The 21,976-nt window shown below is 45.1% G+C and overlaps 1 protein-coding gene across 1 annotated transcript in view; it reads left to right on the top strand.

Moving 5' to 3' along the window:
• Positions 1 to 21,976, top strand: part of LIFR (LIF receptor subunit alpha) — a 61,750-nt gene that overhangs the window by 35,805 nt on the left and 3,969 nt on the right. Inside the window, exons 8-17 of the mRNA XM_081133767.1 lie at positions 3,315 to 3,444; positions 4,075 to 4,244; positions 6,005 to 6,150; positions 7,323 to 7,485; positions 9,559 to 9,629; positions 11,368 to 11,581; positions 13,836 to 14,015; positions 16,635 to 16,736; positions 17,290 to 17,457; positions 20,962 to 21,123. Coding sequence (XP_080989893.1) covers positions 3,315 to 3,444; positions 4,075 to 4,244; positions 6,005 to 6,150; positions 7,323 to 7,485; positions 9,559 to 9,629; positions 11,368 to 11,581; positions 13,836 to 14,015; positions 16,635 to 16,736; positions 17,290 to 17,457; positions 20,962 to 21,123 — 1,506 coding nt within the window. The remainder of the gene's footprint in view (positions 1 to 3,314; positions 3,445 to 4,074; positions 4,245 to 6,004; positions 6,151 to 7,322; positions 7,486 to 9,558; positions 9,630 to 11,367; positions 11,582 to 13,835; positions 14,016 to 16,634; positions 16,737 to 17,289; positions 17,458 to 20,961; positions 21,124 to 21,976) is intronic.

The following is a 21,976-nucleotide window of genomic DNA, read 5'->3' as shown; positions in this document are numbered from 1 at the left end:
AAAAGTGAGATCTAAGCTTGTTTTCTGCATACGTGTATCTATATAATTGTAGGTTTTGTATTAAGATTTAAACATTCAGTGGCTAAAACTGTTAGTTTAGATTCTTAGTTAACAGGCTTATGAGTCAAGGGGTGTTAATATATAATATTTCTGAGTCCCACATTGCTTAGGAATTCTCTCATATAAGTTCATTTTCCACCTAATTACAGCATACCTTTGTAAAGTAAGTACCCGAATTAATGAAATTGTAATGATTTTTGCCCCGAATCTGTCAATAGCATAATATTTGTTTCTCCAACTTTAAAAAAGAATATCTTTGAGAAGAAGGTACCTGGAGGACACGGGTGAGCAGCCACCCTCTCTCTGTGTTGTGTGAACTGCGCCCCAGAGCGCAAGGGCGTCTTTATTAATGTGGTCGCTCCTGCAGGTCTAAAACCCCACGCAGCCCAGAAGTCGCTGCGGGGACTGCCCGGCCTCTGGCTTGTGTTGAGCGAGCGTGGATAACACTGCCCTCTGCCCCCTCCCCCGCGGTCGGTCCCTCTGATGCAGCGCAGGGATGGCTCTGTCTCCTGCAGTGCTTCCCATCCCCCCATTCTTCATTCAAGGCTCTGAGTGCCCTCTGAGGGTCTCGCGAAACAAAGCGTGTGAAATGTAGTGTGTGGGTTTTGTGATTTTTCTTTCTATTGCTTTGTGATTTTCTTTTGCTTTTTTCTGATTCTCGGCTGTGCTCCAGATCAGTTGCCCTCAGTCTCTTTTTCTCTCACACACAAACTTAGGATGAATTACATTCAGTGGCTGAGCTACTTCCAAGGGAATAGCCAGGATTAGGTGCACCTTTCAGCTTGATGGCTGTAACCTTACTCTTCTTTTACCTCCCCAGCAATGCAGTGTGGAATTCAGGGAGGGTGAGGTTATGTTCAATGTAAGTTGTAGAAAATTACATTTTCTTTCCTGGTGATATTTTAGGAAATGACTTGCAGTCTGAGTTGAGAACCAGTGGTGTACAGAGCAAAGCTGCCTGATAGCTGACACCCAACAAGTGAGATATTCACTCAAAAGTATGAAAGAAAAAAATTAACACTTAAAAGATGAGAATATCCACAGGTGGTGTTATTTCAGTGTTCCAATCTTTTATCATAGTTCTAGGACAAGCCCATTTATTTCCTAACTTAACCTTCACTTGTAACATTTGTAGATTGAAATGTTGCTCGATATTTGTGAACTCAGAAGCAGCTGTAGAATTTCCCTCTGGAGGAACGTGCACCCCGGACAGTCTGTGGTGTGAGGAAGGGATCAAGACTGACTTAGCTTCTCTCCGCTGTGGGGATCCTGTTAGCCCACAGTTCACTGAAAAGACAGAAACAAATTTTACAATCAGCTTTTCATTTTCCCCCTATGCACACAGATTCACAATCAAAACCTGCCAAGATTGTAATTTGGGTTACATTAAACCTATCAACTTAGGAAAACTTTTTTTCTTATAATATTGAGTCATTCAAAACAAGAACATGGTACATCCCTCCATTTAGTTAGGTCTTCCCTAATTTATCTTAGTGATACAAAGTCTTGTATATCTTTTAGTAAATTTACTCCTACATGTTTGATGTTTATGCCATAAAAATTGATTCTTGTCTTCTCCAGTTTATTTTTGTAATCAACAGTAAATTTATTATCCAGCAGACAGAAGAATAATTATTTACCAGTACTTGTCAGTGTTCATGCATGAGCTAATTTAGTCATAAGCAAAACAGATCTTTTATGAACATTATTTGTTCAGTAATCATTCAGTTGAATTATTTCAATCGATAGTGCCACTTCAGCATTAAATATTGACCTAAATGTCAATCTTTCATCATACCTAAGATATTTTAAAATAATACACTGTGACATGGGATTAGAGCATGTAACTGTCTCACACGTCCAATTTTATACTTTCTCATTTGAAAATATTGTCACAAAAATGACTTTGGTTTTTAAATTGTATTTTCTATTTGCTGTGTTTGCTGGTACATGGAAACACAGCTGATTTATACCTGGCTTGCCCAGCTTCAGTTGATTCTTTTGTAAGTTAATTTCTTTGAAAAGAAAAGGAAATCTGTGTGTTTACTTATAAATACTCCCCTCTTATACTTTTTCTCTTTTTGCTTCCACTTCTTTCTGTTTTGCTTCTGTTATTTGGACTTTTCAACTTAATATATCTGTCAAGTACTGAAACAGTGTTTTAAATGCACTAAAAAATTTGGTATATCATTTTAATAAAAGGAAAGTTTCGCCTTAGATTTGAAACAGTTTTCAAAACAGGCATGTCACTGTTAGTTTCATTGCCCCGTTGTTAGGCTTTGATGTAAATACTCCTTACTCCTCCTGGTGTTGCCTAAAATGTCACTGAGGGACAATATGCTTATCTCTGGAGCAGGCGTGTGAAATCTTCTGAGTCTTGGTTGATAAACTAAGAACTATTTTAAAAATTTAGTTGTTTCAAAATAAAAATATTTTACAGAATTTTTCAACAAGTAGATCATTGTTTTTTTAAAAACTCACCTTCAGTGACAGTTTAGATAAATGCCATAGTAGGAAATACCGATTTCTACATAAGTTTGGGTAAACATGATCACGGAAATATCAATTTCTATAATCAGTGTCAGACTGCAGAATTTTCCCCTATCACCTTAACAGTCTCATACACGCTTAAAAAGACACACTACCTCTTCTTTCTCTAGTCCTGCCTGAACAAAACCAGAGAGAATGGTTTCAATTAAGAATGAAAGCTACAGAAGAGCAGTATTCACTTTGAATACAGGGAGATGCTGAATTTTACTGCGAGTTACTTTGTAAATAATAGTCGTCGTGACTTATTTAAGAACTCGAAACGTGTAACATGATTTACCTTGACTTTTTATAGGACTTGGTATTTCTTTTCAAGTCATATATGCGGATGACCAGTAATAATACGTTTAACCTGTAGGTTTTTCTGTCCTGTTGGACACACCTCCCTCTGAGAGGTTTGGTAGACTCGGAAAGCATTTCAGGGAAAAAAGGTAGTCGGTATCCTCGGGCTGCTCTTGGGGGGCTGTCAAATGAGCCGATTCTCGCTCCTCAGCATACTTTCATCTTTCATGTCTGATGTATCATGAACTCCCAAGAAGCATGCTACGGAAAGAATGGTAACTCCTGCATTGCTCAAAAAGTAAAATAGAAACAACACATGATTTCATTTTAAGGAAATGGTACAAAATAAAATGAACATGTGAAACATTTTCAGGGAGCATGTCTGTTAAAATAAGTAAGTACATTTTTTTTCTTTCTCCCTTTAGATCCACCTGATATTCCTCAGAAACTGAACTGTGAGACTTACGATTTAAAAGAGATCATCTGCACTTGGGAGCCAGGAAGGCCGACGGCGCTGGTGGGCCCACGCGGCACCAGTTACACGCTGTTTGAAAGGTGGGGACGCCAGGCTTCAGCAGCAGAGCCGGTCAGAAGGGGTTCGTTATGTGACACAGCGAAATGCTCTCTCTCTTATATTATGAGCAAGATTTAAAACCAAATAAGCGATATAAAACTGGGTATACCCTTAATACTGCAACTTAACGCGCACAGACTCGGTTTGCCTCCTTTTTTACAAAGCCCTGAAAGAAGAGCCCTCGAATACGAACGAGACTGGTTCTCGGTAGTGGGCTCATGGCCGATTGTTTTCTTCTATTTTCAGTATCGTCTACAGTTTCCTTTCTGAGTATGTAGTACATCTATAATTAGAAATGCAAATACTTTGAAAACATTATTAGAAATTTATCGATTCACTTCTTTTCTGCCCTGTTTATCTCTTGCCATTTTGACATTTAAAAAAAAATTTTTTTAATTGATTGATTTTAAAGAGGGCGTGGGAGGAGAGAGAGAGAAACATTGATTTTTATTATTCCACGTATTTATGCATCATTGGTTGATTCTTGAATGTGCCCTGACCGGGGATTGAACCGGCAACCTTAGTGTATTGGGTGATGCTCTAACCAGCTGAGCTACCCAGCCAGGGCTTGATATTATTTTAATGTTCCTTCTTCCTCTCTTAATTCACAGTTTTTCAGGAGAATATGTTAAATTTAAAAGAGTCGAAGTGCCTGTAAATGACAGCTATCAGCTATTCTTCCAAATGCATCCAAATCAAGAAATGTATAATTTTACTTTGAATGCTCGCAACCCTCTGGGTCACTCAGAATCGACAACATTAATTAATGTGACTGAGAAAGGTAAGCTGCTCCTTAGATCAGGGCCTCAAAATAACACGAGAAGGGGTGAAATATCTCCAGATTAACGAGAAGTTCGTCTACGGATTACTTCTTACTGATCATTTTCTTTATAACTGCTTAATATTAATCTTGCAAATTTTATTTTAAAAGCTTTAAAATGTGTAATTTCAAGTTTTGCTGTTTATTGAATCCAGGTAAAATTTTGAATTAGTTATTTCATTTACATGGAAACCATCAGTGGCTTCATCTAATAGTTTTTGATTTCTGAAAAAATTCTGCACCGTTTTTATTTTGAAATAATTGTAGGTGGTTGCAAAAATAATAAATCAGAGCCCTGTGAGCTCTTCACCTGGCTTTCCCCAGAGGCAGCATCTTATGTTCTTTAGTGCACTGTCCAAACTAGGCAATTGACCTTGGAACAGTACTGCGAACCACACTACTGACCTTGCTCAGTTTTCACCAGTTTGTATATGCATTCACCTGTGTGTGTATGTGTGTGTGTTGTGTGCGTGTATGTGTGTCGGTCTGTGCAATCGGATTTATGTGTAGATTCATGGAACCAAAACAGTCAAGATACAGGACTGCTCTTTCACCGCAAGGAGACTTCCTCATGATGTCCTTTTAACTGCGCCCCCCCCCACACACACACACTTGCACACCCGTCCCCAGGCAACAGCAGACCTGTTCATCTCTGTTGCTTTGTCATTTTGAGAATGTTATATAAATGGAATCATGTAGTATGTAACCTTTGGAGGTTGGCATTTGTTACTAAGGGTAATATCCTTGAGATCCATCCAAGTTGTTGGTTGGATCAGTAAATAGTTCAGTCCTTTCTACTGCTGATGATTTCTTCATTTTTACCAATCCTATTAATATATAGCCCAAAACAAATAAAATATGGTCCAGCATTCTGTCCTTCATTCCCATGGTCATTGCAGCTCCCTGCCCCATGCCAGGCTCTGCAACACCGGAGACTCGGGGGAGAAGGCGCTTAGACCAGTGCCCCCTGGTGTCGCCTGGCAGGCGATTGGCAGGTGGCCCTGCTGCCGTGCTCCTTACTTACATGAAAATCACTTTCATCACTTATTTCTTCCCATCATCGTTATTTCCTCATTTCACCGAAGGACAGGATGGCTACCTTTTATGCTTGAGTAGCAGCGTTCGTATGCATTTCTCTGCCCTCTGCCATTTCAGCCGTATTTACTACGTGATTCTTTCCCACCATCAAATGGGTGTGTGCACGATCGCCAGTGTAACGTGCACTCTGCTTCTCTGTGCGAGGACCCCAACCTGAAATGCTTTTCTGCCTTTGGTTTGCCCGTGTTGGTCTGATTTTTCTTTCAAAGCTCGCCCGAAGTCCTGCCTTCACTGTAGGCATCTCCTTACCATGTCTGTATCTAATTCCTGCAGTGTTTAACATGTGTGCCACGCATTTAGAACTTAGCATAGATGCTCTTGTTAATTTTCTTTCTTTCTTTCTGTCATTCCCCAAGTAAATCAGGGGTTCCTGCCAGGTAGAGACTGTGCTCTAACTACCTGTTACTATTCCTGACGCCAGGGAACCTTGAGTGTGATCGATTCTTTAAAAATGTTGGCACGTTGTCAGCAAAGAAGTGAGGTTTGTGTATTCCACAAACACGGAGGAAATATTGTCGATCGGCACGAACAATGCCGCTCTTGTTTTTACTTTCCTTGATTCTTATTTGTCATATTAGAAAATAGCTTTTAAAGTAATTAATCTTTAAAAATTATATTTACAGTTTATCCCCATACTCCTACTTCGATCAAAGTGAAGGATATTAATTCAACAGCTGTTACACTTTCCTGGCATTTGCCAGGCAGCTTTGCAAAGATTAAACTGCTGTGTCAAGTTGAAATTAACAAAGCTAATTCAGTGCAAGAATTGGTGAGTAAGATACTTCTACAAGCTTCCTTAGAGGTTATGTTGGATGAAATACTTAGTTTTCAAAAGTAACTAAGCTCTGGTTATTTATTATAGAGATTTACTAAGAACCGAGATATTATGTATAAATGTAATAACAGCATTGTATTTAGCACTTGAAAACGATTATAATACTGGCTATTATGGAACATAAGTTTGACTTCTGCCACTCATACTGTTTCCAGCTCTAGTGTAGCACCTGGCGTATAGCTGGTGCTCAATAAATTTGTGAATTAGCAACTCATTCTCGCTGTAACCTTTAGCACCAGATAATGGACTAATTGGCACCAGAGAGAAGATACGATTTTTAAAACCACTAAGTGCAGCCACAGGAGCAAGTTATAATTGGTTATTATGAGTCAAAACATCACTTTTTAATACATTTTAAGTACTTAGGTTGACTTTTATACTGCACTGTCTTGTAATTTGTGGTAAGTCCAAAATAAATGGTATCATACTTACATATTCATTTGGAAACTTGCTGGTGATTTCTAGAATACCAGTCACACTGTGAAAGGTAACTCCGAGAACTCTTTTATAATAAGGAATCGGGAGCTCACAAGCTTCCCGGAGGTGTGCAAATCTTCACATTTACTTCATTTTAATTTTATTTAGTTTAAATATGTGTTGAGTAGTATGCATGTTTAGCACTATACTAGAGCTGCTAAGTGCCATATGGGAAAACAGGTCTAAGATGATGCCTGCTTCGAGTAAGCTTCCAAATGTCATCTTGAATAATACACGTAATCCTCAAGGTCATCTCAGATTACTCAAATATATTAAGGTTTACGGCACCACCATTAGCCACCGACTATTACCAAGTTTATATTCTCCTCTCTGCATAATTTAATTGACCGTTACTCTTTAGATTCAATATTTGGATTAAGAAGACACCTCAGTTTTGTTTATTGCTAGTGCAGAGCTTAATTTCCCTGATTTGGCATTTATATAAGAATTAAAATATTATAGGGGATGAACTGTCTTTGATCTTACAGAGGTGGGCTCATGTGGGTGTGCAGTCAGTTCCTGTTATAAATTTGGGAGGCTTATTTTAAAAAGTATGTGTATATGTGTATATATATATATGCATTCACGCACACATGACATTTCATACGTACATACCTGTTTTCTAATAGCGGAATGTCACAGTCAAAGGAGTGGACAACTCAAATTATCTCATTGCTGTGGACAAGTTAAATCCATATACTGTGTATACCTTTCGGATTCGTTGTTCTAGTGAAACTTTCTGGAAGTGGAGCAAATGGAGCAACCAAAAACAATATTTAACCACAGAGGCCAGTAAGTTAACAGAGTGATTTATGGTTAATTATTACTATGGATCCTGAAATCCTACAACTATTTTTAGAGAAAATGTCACCAAAGTGACTAAAAACGGGAGAATGCTTAGACAGATTGCATAACTCCGTATTATCTGCTAGTAAAATATTACATAGATGTTTTCAGTGAGGGTCTTTGGAGCGTTGTGATGATATGGAAGCACGATGGCCTGGGTCGTGCCCCGGGACGAGGCCCCCCTCTGCATCACGGTCGCGTCTGTGTTCAGGCGAGCACAGGAAGCCAGACTTTGGACCGCGGAGAGGCCGTGGGGTGATTTTTCTCACACTCCTTCCCCCTTTTCCCGGATTTTCCGGAATCTATTTAGATGGCCTCTTTTATTAACAACAATTATTGATGAAGAGAATTAGTTGGGATTTTAATTTCTGATCCAAGCCTGAGAAATGGACGGGGCTAAGGTCTTGAACTTTAGTTTCTACAGAACACAGAGCAAAACAGCTATAAAATCAGGGAACTGGTTTTCTGAGTATAATTTCCCAAGGCAGAATAACATTCTCTGCTTGATTATCAGATGTCAGCTTTAAGACAGAACATAGAAATAGGTATGATTTTCAGGAATCGTTCATCAAAAGATAGCAGGTTCTTTCTTGGCGTTATATAAATAGGAAGCACAAGGCTTCTCCTCCCAGATTTAGCAAACAGGAAAGCAAAAGCCATCAGACATTAGTCCGGATGTTGTCTCCCCACGTGAAGAGCAAAGAGAGGGGGAGAGGAGTTTTGCAGTATGGGTAAGAATTGCTTGGATCATTAGAAATGAGTCCTATCCACGAGTCCAGAGAAAGAGTGTGTTAATCTATTGCTGTGTGGCCAATTACTCCCAGACTTGGTGCATTGAAACAGCAAACATTTATTATCCCACAGTGAGTGTCGGGAGCTCAGCGGAGTGGCTCTGCCTGAGAGTCTCTCATGAAGCTAGTAGCCATCTGGGTGGGGGCTGCAGCCTTGATTGGGGCCCAAGTGTCTGCTTCCAGATGGTTCTCTCACAGGGCTGCAGGCAGGAGGCCTGTGTTCTCTCCCCAGGGCTGCCGGGGTGTCCTTCGAACATGGTAACCATCTCCTGCTGGACTTGTGATGGTACAGAGAACAAGGCTACCTCCACAGCATCTCTGGGACCCAGCCTCAGAAGGGACAAGCCTTCCTGTTGGCTGCACCCTATTGGTCACACAAGCCAAACCTGACGTAGGGTGGGAGGGCACCCACAAGGGCAGGAACATCAGGAGTGCTGACCAGTTCCATCGGTGGTTTTGTAGACTTGCCACCACGGGCACTTATCCTTCAGTGGATGAGCCACTGTAGCCGAAAGGAAAGGAGCAGTTTGTTCGTACTTCATTAGGATGAAGGAATTCATGTCACAGATACCTGCTCAGTACCCACCGTGTGTCAGGAATTGTTCTGGTCGGGGGGGCAGAGCAGCAAATAAAACAGCAATCTCTGCCAGTGGGATGTATAGGGTAGAGGGTTAGAAATGACTGTTTTTATTATATAGTAGTATGTTGGGTGGTAGTGAGTGCCGCAGAGAAACATAAAGCCTAGAAAGGGCGCTGGGGATGGAAGGCCAGGTGGCGGGGGAGGGAGTTGCAGTTTTAAATAGGGCGGTTGGGCAAGACTCACTAATAAGGTAATGCTTGCGCTGAGGTATAAGCCGGGTGGTTTATTCAGGGGCAGGGGGCTCTGGGCAGAGGAAGAGGGCGGGAAAGTGCAGAAAGCCTGGGGCAGGTGTCCTCCGCAGGTCTGAGGACCTGCCAGGAAGCCAGTGTGGCCAGAGCAGAGGGACCCTCACCCGTCACTTACAGCCTTGAGGGTGTTTTTAACCCATTCTAAAGGGTCTTATGCTTTGAAGGCGTGGAGAGCTTTTCCTTACTTTGTTTTCTGAGTGGAGGCTATTATGTGCTCCCATGTTCATTGAGAATTCCAAAAACCTAGAAATAAATTTCAAGCACCGCCATCTGAGTTATTGACATTGTCAACTGACGGATCATGCATCTTCAAATACTAACTTTTCCATCTCTTTCCTAGTTCCTTCAAAGGGACCAGATACTTGGAGAGAGTGGCGTTCTGATGGGAAAAATCTAATAATATATTGGAAGGTAAATATTGAATGTTTCCTTGAATATTTGCAGCACTTGATTATGGTAAATTACCTAACTTACATATGGTACTTGGGTTATCAAGATAGCAACTAGGATTTCTCAGATTCGCAGAATTGCTGAGAATGTAACCCAGCTCCTAAACCCCTGGATTTCTCCTCACTGCTGCACCCCGGTCACTTCAGTGAGGATCTCAGATCTCAGGATTCTGTGCTTTGAGTTTATGAGGCCTACAAAGGACCTGAGGGTTTCATGAATTCAGTCCCTCTCACTTTAGTCAGAAACAAAGCCAGAAGCTACAAGTTAGAACCCTGACTACTTATATTGCATTTTTACGCCTGATGAATAGGAAACCAACTTTTTATATATTTTATGTGTAATTTGTTTCCCTTAAATTAAGTTACATCAAAATAATGACAATTTTAGTTGGGTAAAATTTTAGATAAAATATGAGTTGCATTACATTTTACTGGTTTTCCCTAGTAGAACAAACATTTTTGTTGCTATATTTTTTATCTGCTTTATAAACATTGAAGTCACAGTTTTCAACATCAGATTTCATAAGAGCAGTCATCATCAGATTCCTTTAAATAGTGAATTTTGTTGTCAAAAGTGGAATAAGTCATTTTTACAAAAATGTGACATCAGTACAGCTTTGAGAGTGAGGTCTGAGCACACATCCTGTAGAAGTTCTGTTGCTTTGGGCTCGTCTCTATGGGACTGTGGCTTCCCCCCTTACTCCTGATGAGAAATTCCGCCGGCTCCCCTCAGTCGTCTGTCAGATTTCACGTAACGGTAACGATTATACAAATTGCTGCCGTGTAGAGGACGTTTGGAATGTTGCTCACACTGGGTGACTGTTTAACCAGGGATTAAAAATGTTGAAGTGATTCAGACTAACTGCAGCCACGAGGTTAATTGTTCTGCCATATTTGGGTAGAAAATTAAGTTGTTTTGGACATGTTGAGGTTTTTAAACATGTGTCACTGGGATATCCGAGTAGAGTCCAGTGGGTGGCGGTTTGAAGTAAGGCTCTGGAGCTCAGGGGAGAGATGGGAGCTAAAGACAGAGCTTTGAGTGGCATCCAGGGTGGGGCGAAAGTAGGCTTAGAGTTGTTTGTGCGGAAAATAATGCAGTAGTTAATAAATAATAATACAAGAATTAACTCTGCTGCCCCACCCTGAGTACATGGGATCCCTCCAGGAGAATGTACAGGTAGAAAGAGGCCGGGGCGGGGGCCTCGGAGCTGGCGGCAGATCCAGGGCCGGCAAAGGAGGAGCCAGCAGAGGGGACTGGGAAGGCCAGAGGGGCCCGGCGACCGGCAGGGAAGGGCACGCTCTCTGTAATGAGCACGGACCGCTCTAAAATGAGGAAATGGTGAATGTTTAAAAAACTAGGATGCCGTGCTTGTTAACGTGTTGTTTGTTTCTATATAGAGCAGGGCTTCTCGTAACTCTTTTCGGTTTGCTTCTGAACAGTGTGAGGCTAAATGCTGTTTTTCATGTACTTAATTTTCACCCGTGTGTGCTTGTCCTGCTCACAGCGCTGACATCCCCGGCCCCACCTTCCTGTCTGCCCAGGTCCCGGTGGGTTTCACACCTTCTGTCACCGCTGCGTCTTTCCCGATGCTATCCTGTCACGATCAGCGTAGTGTCCCGTTTAGACTCGATGGCCTTGCCTCCGCACATAGTCAGTGCTGCAGGTTTTATAACAGAAGCGACCCTTCTGTTTCCCGTAGCCTTTGCCCGTGAACGAAGCTAATGGAAAAATACTCTTCTATAACGTGTCGTGTTCGTCGGACGAGAAAACTCAGTCCCTTTCCGAGATCCCCGATCCTCAGCACAAGGCGGAAATACAGCTCGACAAAAATGACTACATCATCAGCGTGGTGGCCAAGAACTCGGCGGGCGCCTCGCCACCGTCCAGAATAGCCAGCATGGAAATCCCAAACGGTGAGTGTTCGGGCGCCGCGCTGCCCGGGGGCGGGAAAGCGGGAGCGTGGTGGAGGCGTCGCTTGCTCCCTGCTGCTGCGGGTGGGTGAATGAGCGCTCGCCCAGACGGCAGCCGCGAGTCCCACTTGTCACCTGCGCGGGTGGGCGAGATAATCGCTGACCCTGTTACCTTAGCGCATAGTGCTGGAGAGCTGCCGTGGTGGCTGCTACTCTTAGCAAGAAATGCTTTAGCGGTTCATTCAGATGCCCTTTTCATCTGTCCCCCGACACCCGGAGAGAGGACTCTTACGTCAGCTGGGCTGTTTCCATACTGTCAGGCAGGAAAAGATGCTCGGTTTAAATGGCAGCTTTGTTGGTAAGACATTCTTTAAATAGGAGTCCTTTATGGATTCTTCTTGAAAGTCTAAGTTAGACCTTCATTATAAAAGAAATTTGGTGTAATTTTAAAATTTCTTAATGCCTTCCTTTAATTTTTATGGGTTAGCAGTGAGTAGTCCGTTCCTCCTTAGCTGCCTCGACAGCTTCTTGAGTGGTGAGTTCAAATACCACGTCCGCCTCTGGTCCCGGTCAGCTCCTCTTCTGAGTTGTCCCCCGGCTGTTCTGCCCCAATATGGGGCACCTTTCTCTGACCACCCACTTCTAGAGGAAGACAGATTGGTCCCGCTGGGTCCTCTAAGTATCTTTTTAGTTCTTGCTGGAGGCAGTCCTATTGCTTGTTACTGAACTGGTTCTTCGCTTCAGTGGGATGCAGGGGAATCGGAAGGAGGGAATGGGGAGCACAGCATGTTTCAGACGCACAACACCGGCCAGGGCCCCAGAGGGTAAGGGGGAGACAGAGATGTGCGGACAGCCTCGAAGCAGATAACCACTCACTTAGATATTTGCTCTCATGACAGGCAATAGCCGTGTTATCTTCTGACCCAAGACCTATATTGTTACCTTTTCCATGTGGTGATTTACAGAACTCACAGTGGCCTCGTCAGCTCTCATTCCTGACGTCCCAGAATAAATCACCGTCCCTGGAGGTTCTCCCAAGTGGCAGGCCTCACAGTCAGCACAGTATGACCATGTGGGTTTTTAATCACAGTGAACCACAAAGCTGTTATATCCAAAGTCTTTATTCTGAGTCAGACCATTGTCTTGTCCTCAGTAGTAGTTGCTTTATGAATGCAAATCTTGATTTAAAAAGTCTTTGGCTTTTTACTAAACCCTTAAACACGCGTCGGTTATAGAAATTACAGCCATCCCTCAGCACGTGTGGGGGTTGGTTCCGGGAAACCAAGGCCCATGGATGCCCACGATTCTCAGGTAATGACCAGAACGGAGCGTGCAGGTGGCCTCCGCATCCGCCGGGTTCCCGCCACGGGCTGAGGTTACCGTCTTCACGCTTGGCTGAATCGGCGGATGCAGAACCCGTGGATACGGAGGCCCGGCTGTACTTCTTTCCCGTGTTACTGTGGAAAAAGGCCCCCTCTCCCTTTTGGCCAAGCCGCCCTAACCCACGCCAATTTCTCACCCCCCACCTGGACCTCTCCTGACACCTAGGCCAAGATCTGGCACCGGCTCGTGCTAGCCCCTTCCCATCCGCCTCAGCACCTCACCCCTCCGTCTCCCACGGGCCCTGTTTGGGCTTTTCCCTCTCTGTGCCCTCACTGGCCATCCCACCCCTCCCACGGCGTTTCATCCCAGACCATTTCAGCAGGTTCCTCCTCTCTGCAGCCCATGTGGCAGGGCGGGAGGGCCGTCTTCCAGGAATGGAAGAGGGGCTGGAGCAGCCTTCCGTCCACCTCCTGCTGCTGTGCCCTTGCCCTGTGCGCTATGCAGGGCTGGCATTGCAGGCACGGCCCCCCACCGTGGAGCTCACACCCCAGGTGGTACTGAGAGGAGGGACGCAGCAGGCTGTTGCTCGTGCTCTGCCTCCGGCCTGCCCTGTACCCTCTGGTGCCCTCACGCCCTCTGCCCGAGCCTCCCCGGCCCTCGACCTTCGTGTCCTGGCCCCACTTTTATTCCACCTGATCTACCTGCTTTTTTACTCCTTTGTTTCAGCTGCTGAGTTAATCTGTGTGTACAGGTAATTGCCATGGTCACAACAGAAATAACAGAGTGACACTTACTAAAGGTTTATCTAGTTTGAGCACTTTTAAAATTTCTGTACAGGGAAGTAATTTTTATAACTCCTGCCCATTTTCATGAGGTTTACCTTACAGTATTATTTTTAGCACCAGCTAATAAGTGTCCTTCTTTCTCGTTGAAGATGATCTGAAAATCGAGCAGACGGTCGGGATGGGAAATGGGATCCTCCTCACGTGGAACCACGACCCCAACATGACTTGCGACTACGTCGTTAAGTGGTGCAACTCTTCTCAGCCGGAGCCCTGCCTGATGGACTGGAAGAAGGTCCCTGCGAACAGCACCGAGACCCTCATAGAGTCCGGTATGTGTTCCTCGGAGGTCTCCAAGATCAGTTTTAAAAGAGCAGCCCACGGACCGCTCTCCCTGACCACTGGGCCAGGCTGGACTGGTTTGGCTTTTTGGAAGGTAGTTCCAGGCAGTGTGTATGTAGAAGGATTCAGATCCCTTGATCTCATAATTGCTTGTCTAGAAATTTATTCTAGGAAATAATGAGAGAGCAACACAGATTTACATCTGAGAATGTTCACTGCAGCATTATTTATAGTCGTGAAAATGGAAAACAGCCAATAGGAGAGGGAGTTGATCTGGTACCTCTGTGAGGTGGAGTTTTAAGCAGCACTAAAATACACGTGGAAGGTTTAACAGTGTGGGAAATGCCCACGAAGAAGGTTACGAAACTAAGGAGTGTGGGCTCTCGCAGGAATTTTGCCTGTTTGCCCAGGGCCCAGGTTCCCAAGGTCGGGGAGACTGAGACAGAGGACTTGCACCCCTATTACCACTTAGCCTGGGGTCCATCAAGGGGACGTCGGCCTGGCAGCGGGCACAGGGGGCGGGCCAGCTCCGTGGTTGCTGGGGAGCCCTGAGCCTCTTTGGCAGCTGCCGTTGGTCCTGTGAAGCCTGAATTTAGCCCCAGGGGCACTTGGTAACTACCGGCTAAGCCAGCCTTGTCCTTGGGAATGGGTGCCCCCTTTCCACTGTCACTGTTCCTTCGCAGTGGCTGACCGGTGTTGTCTCTGTACCCTCAGAGGGTACGGGGATGCTGGAACCTGCAGTCTGGGGGTGGTGATGTCCTTACCCCGTGACTCACCATCCCCCCACCCCCGTGCTGGTGAGGTTCAGGGGCGCCAGACTGTTCTCTCCTCCTTCCCTTTGTCACTGTCAGATGGTGAGGAGGGGTCCCCTTCATTCACTTTCCACCTGTGGGGGCCGCTCATGTTCCCATTCTACTTGGAACGCAGCCAAACGGCCTCCCGTGCAGAGTCGGCCAAGGCAGGGGCGATGGTTCCCTTTACCCTTTCTCCCCGGACACCCCACTTCCCAGCCTGCTGGTCGCACCTCAGCCCCCCCTTTCCTGCACCTTCCCTTGCGTTTCCCCCACGGGAGCTGCCTGAGACCCACACTGGCCCAGGGCGCCCTGTGGGGTTCTGAGCCCCCCTCCACCCCTCCATGCTTCCTCACCTGGGCTTGGGGTCCGCGGGAGGGCCTGGGGCGGGTGCAGTGATGTGCGGGGGGTGGGGCGCCACCCGAGGGACAGCATCTGGACGGGAGTTAAGCCAACACCTGTGGGCTGAGCAGAACGCCCCAGCCACGATGCCCTCCTGGGTTAGCGAAGTCAGCGAACTTGCCCAAGGTCACAGAACGAGTGCGATGGCAGCCGGATCCAAATCCGAAGCAATTCGGGGCTTCGGGAAGCTGGGGATTTTGTCTTTCATTTGCTGCTGCGGGAACAGCGTGTGGCCGTAGCAGGTGTTTCTCCTGTTCTTTTCTCATCCGCTCCCACCCGTCTTCTCTCTTTTATGACCTGCTGTAACCCATCCAGGCACCTTTTCTTTTCAGGAATCGGAATCCTAGACTATGGATACAGATAAACGTAATTGAAACATCAAACTCTAGGTACAAATTTACCAACGTGCGCGCATTATAAAATCACAACCTCAAGCGTACCTGCCTCCAAAGGAGAAAGTGACGAAATGATGTTAGAGGGTGACCAGCTCCCCTCAGAGCCTGTGGGTCCCCGATGTTCCAGGGCACAGAGCTGGGCAGCCAGTGCTTTAGCCGCACTGGAAAAGTCATATTCCATGAATTAAATGCAAACCCTATACTGGCGTTTTCCCCCAAGCAGTATCCTCTCCCCTGACCACCATTGGTGAGCTCCTAATTGCCCTTCAAGTCCCTGTTCCAGTGTCACTTCTTGGTGGCGTTGTCCCTCCTCGGAGGTGCCACAGCCTATGATAGGTCCCCCTGGTCTCACAATGAGTCCCCCTGTCTGTCTCCTCTCCTCTGCCCGCTTCTCCAGGCCAGGGCCTCTGTTCTGTCCACCTCTGTTCCCAGCGTCTCCCACATGGCGTTGTGTTGAGGGGGCATTTAAAAGGGGCTTCCTGACTGAAGTTAAGGTGCTTCTCTTGTATGGCAGGGTCACTCAAGGGCACTAAATGGAGATGCCATAAAGGAACAGACTCTAAGACCAGCTCCTTTCACATGGATGCATCCAAAGCCAGTGGACGTTTCAGTGTCTGCTCTTGGCCTGAGGGGCGAGCTGGGCGGCTTTCAGACCCAGAACCAACAGCAGCCGGGGGGGGGGGGGAGCATTTCAGAGCACGATGTGGGCCTGACCCTGGACCGAGACTGGACGAAGGCGTCATTGCTGGGTTTTAGGGAACAAAGTCAAAGCCTTGGTCACCATGTTAATAATGCTCAACTTTTCATTACAATGAAAGTAAATTTAAAAAATTTTTTTAGTCAGTGTTCATTGTGAATATTTACCAGTTTTGAAAATATGGATGTATTTTTGATAAGAAAGCATCGATTTAAATTTAGCTTTGGCAGTTTTCAGAGTACATTCCTGTAAATTTGATGTTTCTGAGATAGAAATTCATGGTAACGTGCACTGACGAACGCTGACTGACTGTCCGCCCTGTAGATCAGTTTCGCCCCGGCGTGAGGTACAACTTCTTCCTGTACGGATGCAGAAACCAAGGCTATCAGTTGCTGCGCTCTGTGATCGGATACACGGAAGAGCTGGGTACGTTAAATGGGCCCGTTTTCTCAGAGCTCAAGGGAACGTGAGGAATTATAAGTAAACAGTTGGGTCCTAAAACTAGATTAAATGGGGAAGTTTAGTTCAGGGAAGGGAAAATAATTTGTATGACAGTTAAAATAATTTATGATTACTTATTCGTACTTCATTTGTTTAATTGTGTTTCACAAATTCATTGCCATTGAAAAAAATCGTGTTTTGCATGTCAAGAATACTTAGTTTGCAGTTATACAAATTGAAACAGCTATCGACTTATTCCAGATTACCAGTAAAGAGGGGAACCACAAATGGAGTCTGTTTGAATATCCACTTAGAGATTTTGCGTAGTTGCTTCCCTAATAGTCCTGCCTTTGTGTGTCTGGTGATTAGCTTCACAGCAGAAGTGTTTGTAGTAATATGTGTGAAAGTTTATGATTAAATAGGAAATAAACTTTTGATTCCGAGTTTAGTTATTTTCGAGGCTAGAAATCCCGTTAACCGTTGGTGTCTTACTCTTATCAGTAAACTCTCCTTCACCCGTGACTGTCCCCTTTTACAGCTCCCATCGTCGCTCCCAATTTTACCGTTGAGGATACGTCTGCAGACTCGATACTAGTGAAATGGGAAGATATTCCTGCGGAAGAGCTTAGGGGCTTTCTACGGGGATATTTATTCTACTTTGAAAAAGGAGAGAGAGACACATCGAAGATGAGGGGTTTGGAACCAGGTAAGTCCGTTACTAAAGTGAGTTGAGTGCAGCCAAGAAGCCCTTCGTTAGTTACGAAGAGGAGGAAGGGAAGTGCGGCTCGTTGCTGTGATGCTGGTTTCCAGAACCGCCTGGAAAATAGGGAAATGGAAATGCTATCATTTTATAAATACGAGAATGTTAATAGTTTAAGTCCATGATAATCAAAGTGTAATCTTTCAGAAATTATTTAAATTATTTGTTCTGAAGCCTTGAGTTGTAAGCCCCATCTCTTACTAGTCAGGCCTGATCCATTACATCGCATCTTATGAAGGTTACTAAAAAAAAAAAAATTCTTCCTGTACTTATAATAACGGAGGGGAAAAGCTCAGGCACCCAAAGAATGGCTTCGGAGCCTCTTTTGTTATCTGACAAAATGCCTCCCTCACCGATAGCCTTGGATTTAATGAGCTGAGAAACTTAATGGACTTGATTAAAGACAAGTGTATCCATTAGATCGTAAAAGTACAGCCAACCCTGACACCTGGTAAGTGTATGTCCAGAGAAGTAAGAGAATTCCCAAATTTACAAACGCAAAAAATGTTTGTGCAGGCTTCTGGCATTTCCCTAAATTATAATTCTTTTGGAGTCAAATGTTTCTTATTTGTAGCCACATAATACAAGCATATCACCTTATCAGTCTGTGTGCTTTCATTTCCCTTAATGACCTCTCCCCAGAAAGAAACCATTTTAATTATCCAGTGCAGGTCTGACAAGTAGAGAACAGCATCCCTGCATGGAGATGCTGACCAGGCTTGGGCCAAGTCCCTTCCCAAGAGCAGCTGCGTTAAACACACGCTCCCCAGATCCCCAAGTCTGTGTTTCCTGAGCCTTCAGAGTTGCCTGTGAAGGAGGGATCCCTAAATACCAAACTCTACAGACACCCAGAGTCTGGTGTAATTTTCCTCAAATGCTCAGAAATTTTGCACTAGAACCAGTTAAAATTCAAGCATCTAGACTTACCATGAGACATGGTGGATTGGTCACTAAAATTAGAGTAAAAAGAGGAAAAAACATCATCATACCAATGCTTAAAGCCACAAAGAGAACTAGAGGGGTAAGAGTACACCAGGAAAGGAGTTTTGGATATTGGGGTCTGTTGGAGGGGAGGCTGGTGGGATCCAGGGGACAGTCAGCATCGGTGAGAGATCGCTGGGTTCATCCTGTGGGACCGTTAGGGTGGACCTGGGCCAAGCCTCGGGGGTTAATTGGAAGTCTGTGTGAGGAGCAGTTAGAACCCCCAGCCCTAGCCAGCTTCACGTAGCTGATAGGAATGCCCAGGCCCTGTCTGAAGGCAAGAGGTTTATTTTTTGGAGAAACTGAACTGAGAGCCCCTCCATAGAGGGGGTCAGCTTGGTAAACAGCAGACCTTCCCCTTTCTCCTTCCCACCCGGCCAATAGGACGTCTCTAGCTAGGCCTGTTTTCCCAGTCAGGATTATAGGCTCTTTTTCTGGAAAAAATAAATGGTTCCTGGTGAAAGACATAAAAGATACTGATGTTTGCGGGTTTGTCCCAATGGAAAGCCTGGTCATTCCCCACCAGGAATAAGTGAAGCTCCCAACCAATAAACCCCACCCGTGAGCCCGTTTGGTGTGGCTCAGTTGGTTGAGCATCCTTCCTACGCACCAAGAAGCCGCCCGTTCAGTTCCCGGTCAGGGCACGTGCCTGGGTTGTGGGCTTGATCCCCAGTAGGAGGCATGCAGATAGATGTTTCTCTATCATTGATGTTTCTGTCTCTCCCTCTTCCTCTCTCTCTAAAATCAATAAAAATAAACCTGCCCACGCCCACCGAGCCTCCGTGGGCCTTTTAGTGGCTCCTCTGGAACGTGGGTAGCAGCCAGGGGTAACCAGGTGGCTGAGAAAGCTCCTAACATGAGAGACAGAAACCAGAAGAAATCAGAGGAAACATTCAATGTGAGGAAACAGAGTAATTTAAAACAAAATAAAACTTGCTTGGGTCATTGAGACCTGCCGTATGTATTTGGAAAGACATGTCACTGTAATAGGGGAAAATCAGAAGACAGGTAGAACTCCTCAGAATTGAGCCTGGCCCAGACGCTCCACAGCACACCCATTACTAGAAGGTATCACGGAAGTGTCTTCAGAATACTGGGTGAACATTACTTTCAGCCTAAAGTTCTGTACTTGGCCATCTGTCAATGGATAGGAGAGGAGAATGAAGACATTCTTAGGCTTGCAAGCCCACACCGGCTTCCTTCCTGCACACGCCCTTTCTCTGGAAGCTGCTGGGCAAGGTCACCAGTGAGGACACAGTGGGGAAGGGAGTCCAGTCAGGAGAAGATGCTCTGGGAAGGTTCCCCCGGGGGGGAGCTGGCCCTGGGGGGAGCTGGTGGGGGTTGGGGGCAGGCGATGGCCCTGGGACTCGATCGTGTTGGACCACATGGAAAAGTGTACCAAATAGTCACTGGAGGATGTGGGAAGAATTAGGAATTGGTGCATCCAGCAGACGAGGGTAAAAAGCAGTTATAAGAGAAGAACAAGAAAGGAAACATCCTACAAAATTTGCAGATGATCACAGTAACGTAAACACTGGCTTTACTGGGTGTTCTGATGTTTCTGTGTGAAGTATGGGGGTGTGGGGGCAGGGAGGTAGTGGCGAGAGAGCTAAGTCTGCACCTACCTGTGGGACATGGGTAGATAATCCCGCAATTTAAAAATCAAGCACTGCCAACCGAAGTCTGTTTTGAAATACGGAAGTAAATATCCAAGGAACTTGGTAACATGATTTTAAAGTAGGTGTAGGTGGTGGGGGAGACGCTGATGGGGAACAGCTGCTTTTTGGTTATTAGCCACATAATGTATTATTTTGGTTGAAATTTTAAAAAATAATACTTTAAGCAGTTCTTTTTTTCCGTTATTGTTGACACTATTGCAGATGTCCCTGCCTCCACGCAGCCCCCACCCCCCTTCCCTCTGGCCATCAGCGCGCCGTTGGCTGGGCCTGTGAGAGGCGCCTCTGTGTTCTCCGGCTCGTCCCTTTAAACAGTTCTTTACGCTGCTTTTTGAAATGACCCAGAGGCTTCCTCACTAGCGTCTCATTTGAGAGCCTCTTTCCTGAGTGGCTGGGGGTCCTCTCGTTGATCTGTACTCTCGCTGCCTCAGGTCTCACTCACGGGCGGCATCGCATCCGCCGCCTCAGTGGGTTTGCTTGTGGTTTTTCATGTTCTTAGCAGCAGAAAGAGAAGTGGCTTGTGTTTACTGCCTTGAATGGGTGAGAACTTCACACGGCCCTGCGAGATAAGGTCCTAATACTCTATTTCATGGCTAGAGATGCTCAGGTTCAGGGAGATTTAAATGAAGGGTCCAGTTCACACAGCTGCTCACTGGCGGCCGTGGCCGTGGCCCTGGCTGGCTCCACGGCTCAGGCCTGGATGTGGCCAGCTGCTGGACTCCCCTAGCAGGGATGCGGGGGTGCGTTTAAAATGCCGTAGAAATAAGGATAATATTCTTCACTTTAAAAACAGGTCGTTCCGACGTCAAGGTTAAGAACATCACGGACATATCCCAGAAGACACTGAGAATCGCTGATCTTCAGGGTAAAACAAGTTACCACCTGGTGTTGCGGGCCTACACGAATGGCGGATTGGGCCCCGAGAAGAGCATGTTTGTGGTGACCAAGGAAAACTGTGAGTTAAATGTTACTGTTGAGATCCTTCCCATACTGAAGTGTACAGTTTTCTAACGATCTTTGTATAGGAATTCCCTTTTATTAAATTTCACATTTTGTTGCATTTTTATAGTTTGGTATAAGACAGGGTTAAAAGGCCATGAGAAGACTTATTTATTCTTTTTAGTTATTTGAAGCTGTTTCCTCATGAGTATCTGAGAAATGAATGAATGAAGGATACACCTGAAGTCCAGAGTTCTCAGTTCATGTGGAGTTTATATAATGGCCAACCAGTTTAAAATCTTTTGCCCTAATTATTCTGTGGTTTTTAACATATCCAGGGAAGAGTGAAAAATATATTTTTTTAAAAATGTGTTGAGCACAGCTTATAAATTTGAGATGGAAAGTAGAGAGGCGTGATGGACTTGACTCCCGTTGGCAGCAGCAGACTTGACTTTGATGCCTCTGGTTGGAGTTCCTGCGCACTCCCAGTGTAAATGGCTGTGAGGTGGTGCTTCTCAGCTGGGGGTGGTTTTGCCTCCTTGTGGACACTTGGCAATGTCTGGTGACACTTCTGGTTGTCATAACTGGCAGGTCTGCTGGGATCTAGGGGTGAGGACCCCAGGGATGCTGCTAAACTTCCTACAGTGGATGACAGCCTTCCCTGGACACACACATAGACACACACACTGTGAGGAAATACCTGGCCTGTAATGTCAGCAGAGCCAAGATTGAGTAGCCCTGCTCTGAAGAATTTAAGTATGAAGATAAAAATTATTAAAATGCTTGAAGGTTATATTTTAATAGTTTTCCCCTGTCCCTGGAGCAGTTAGGATTTTTCCTTCTCATCTGCCAACTTAAATATTTCCGAA

The sequence above is a fragment of the Miniopterus schreibersii genome (genome assembly GCF_964146895.1).
Source record: "Miniopterus schreibersii genome assembly, chromosome: 3".
Lineage (NCBI taxonomy): Eukaryota > Metazoa > Chordata > Mammalia > Chiroptera > Miniopteridae > Miniopterus > Miniopterus schreibersii.
Note: the sequence above shows the minus strand (reverse complement) of the source record. Positions and strands in the feature narration are given on the sequence as shown.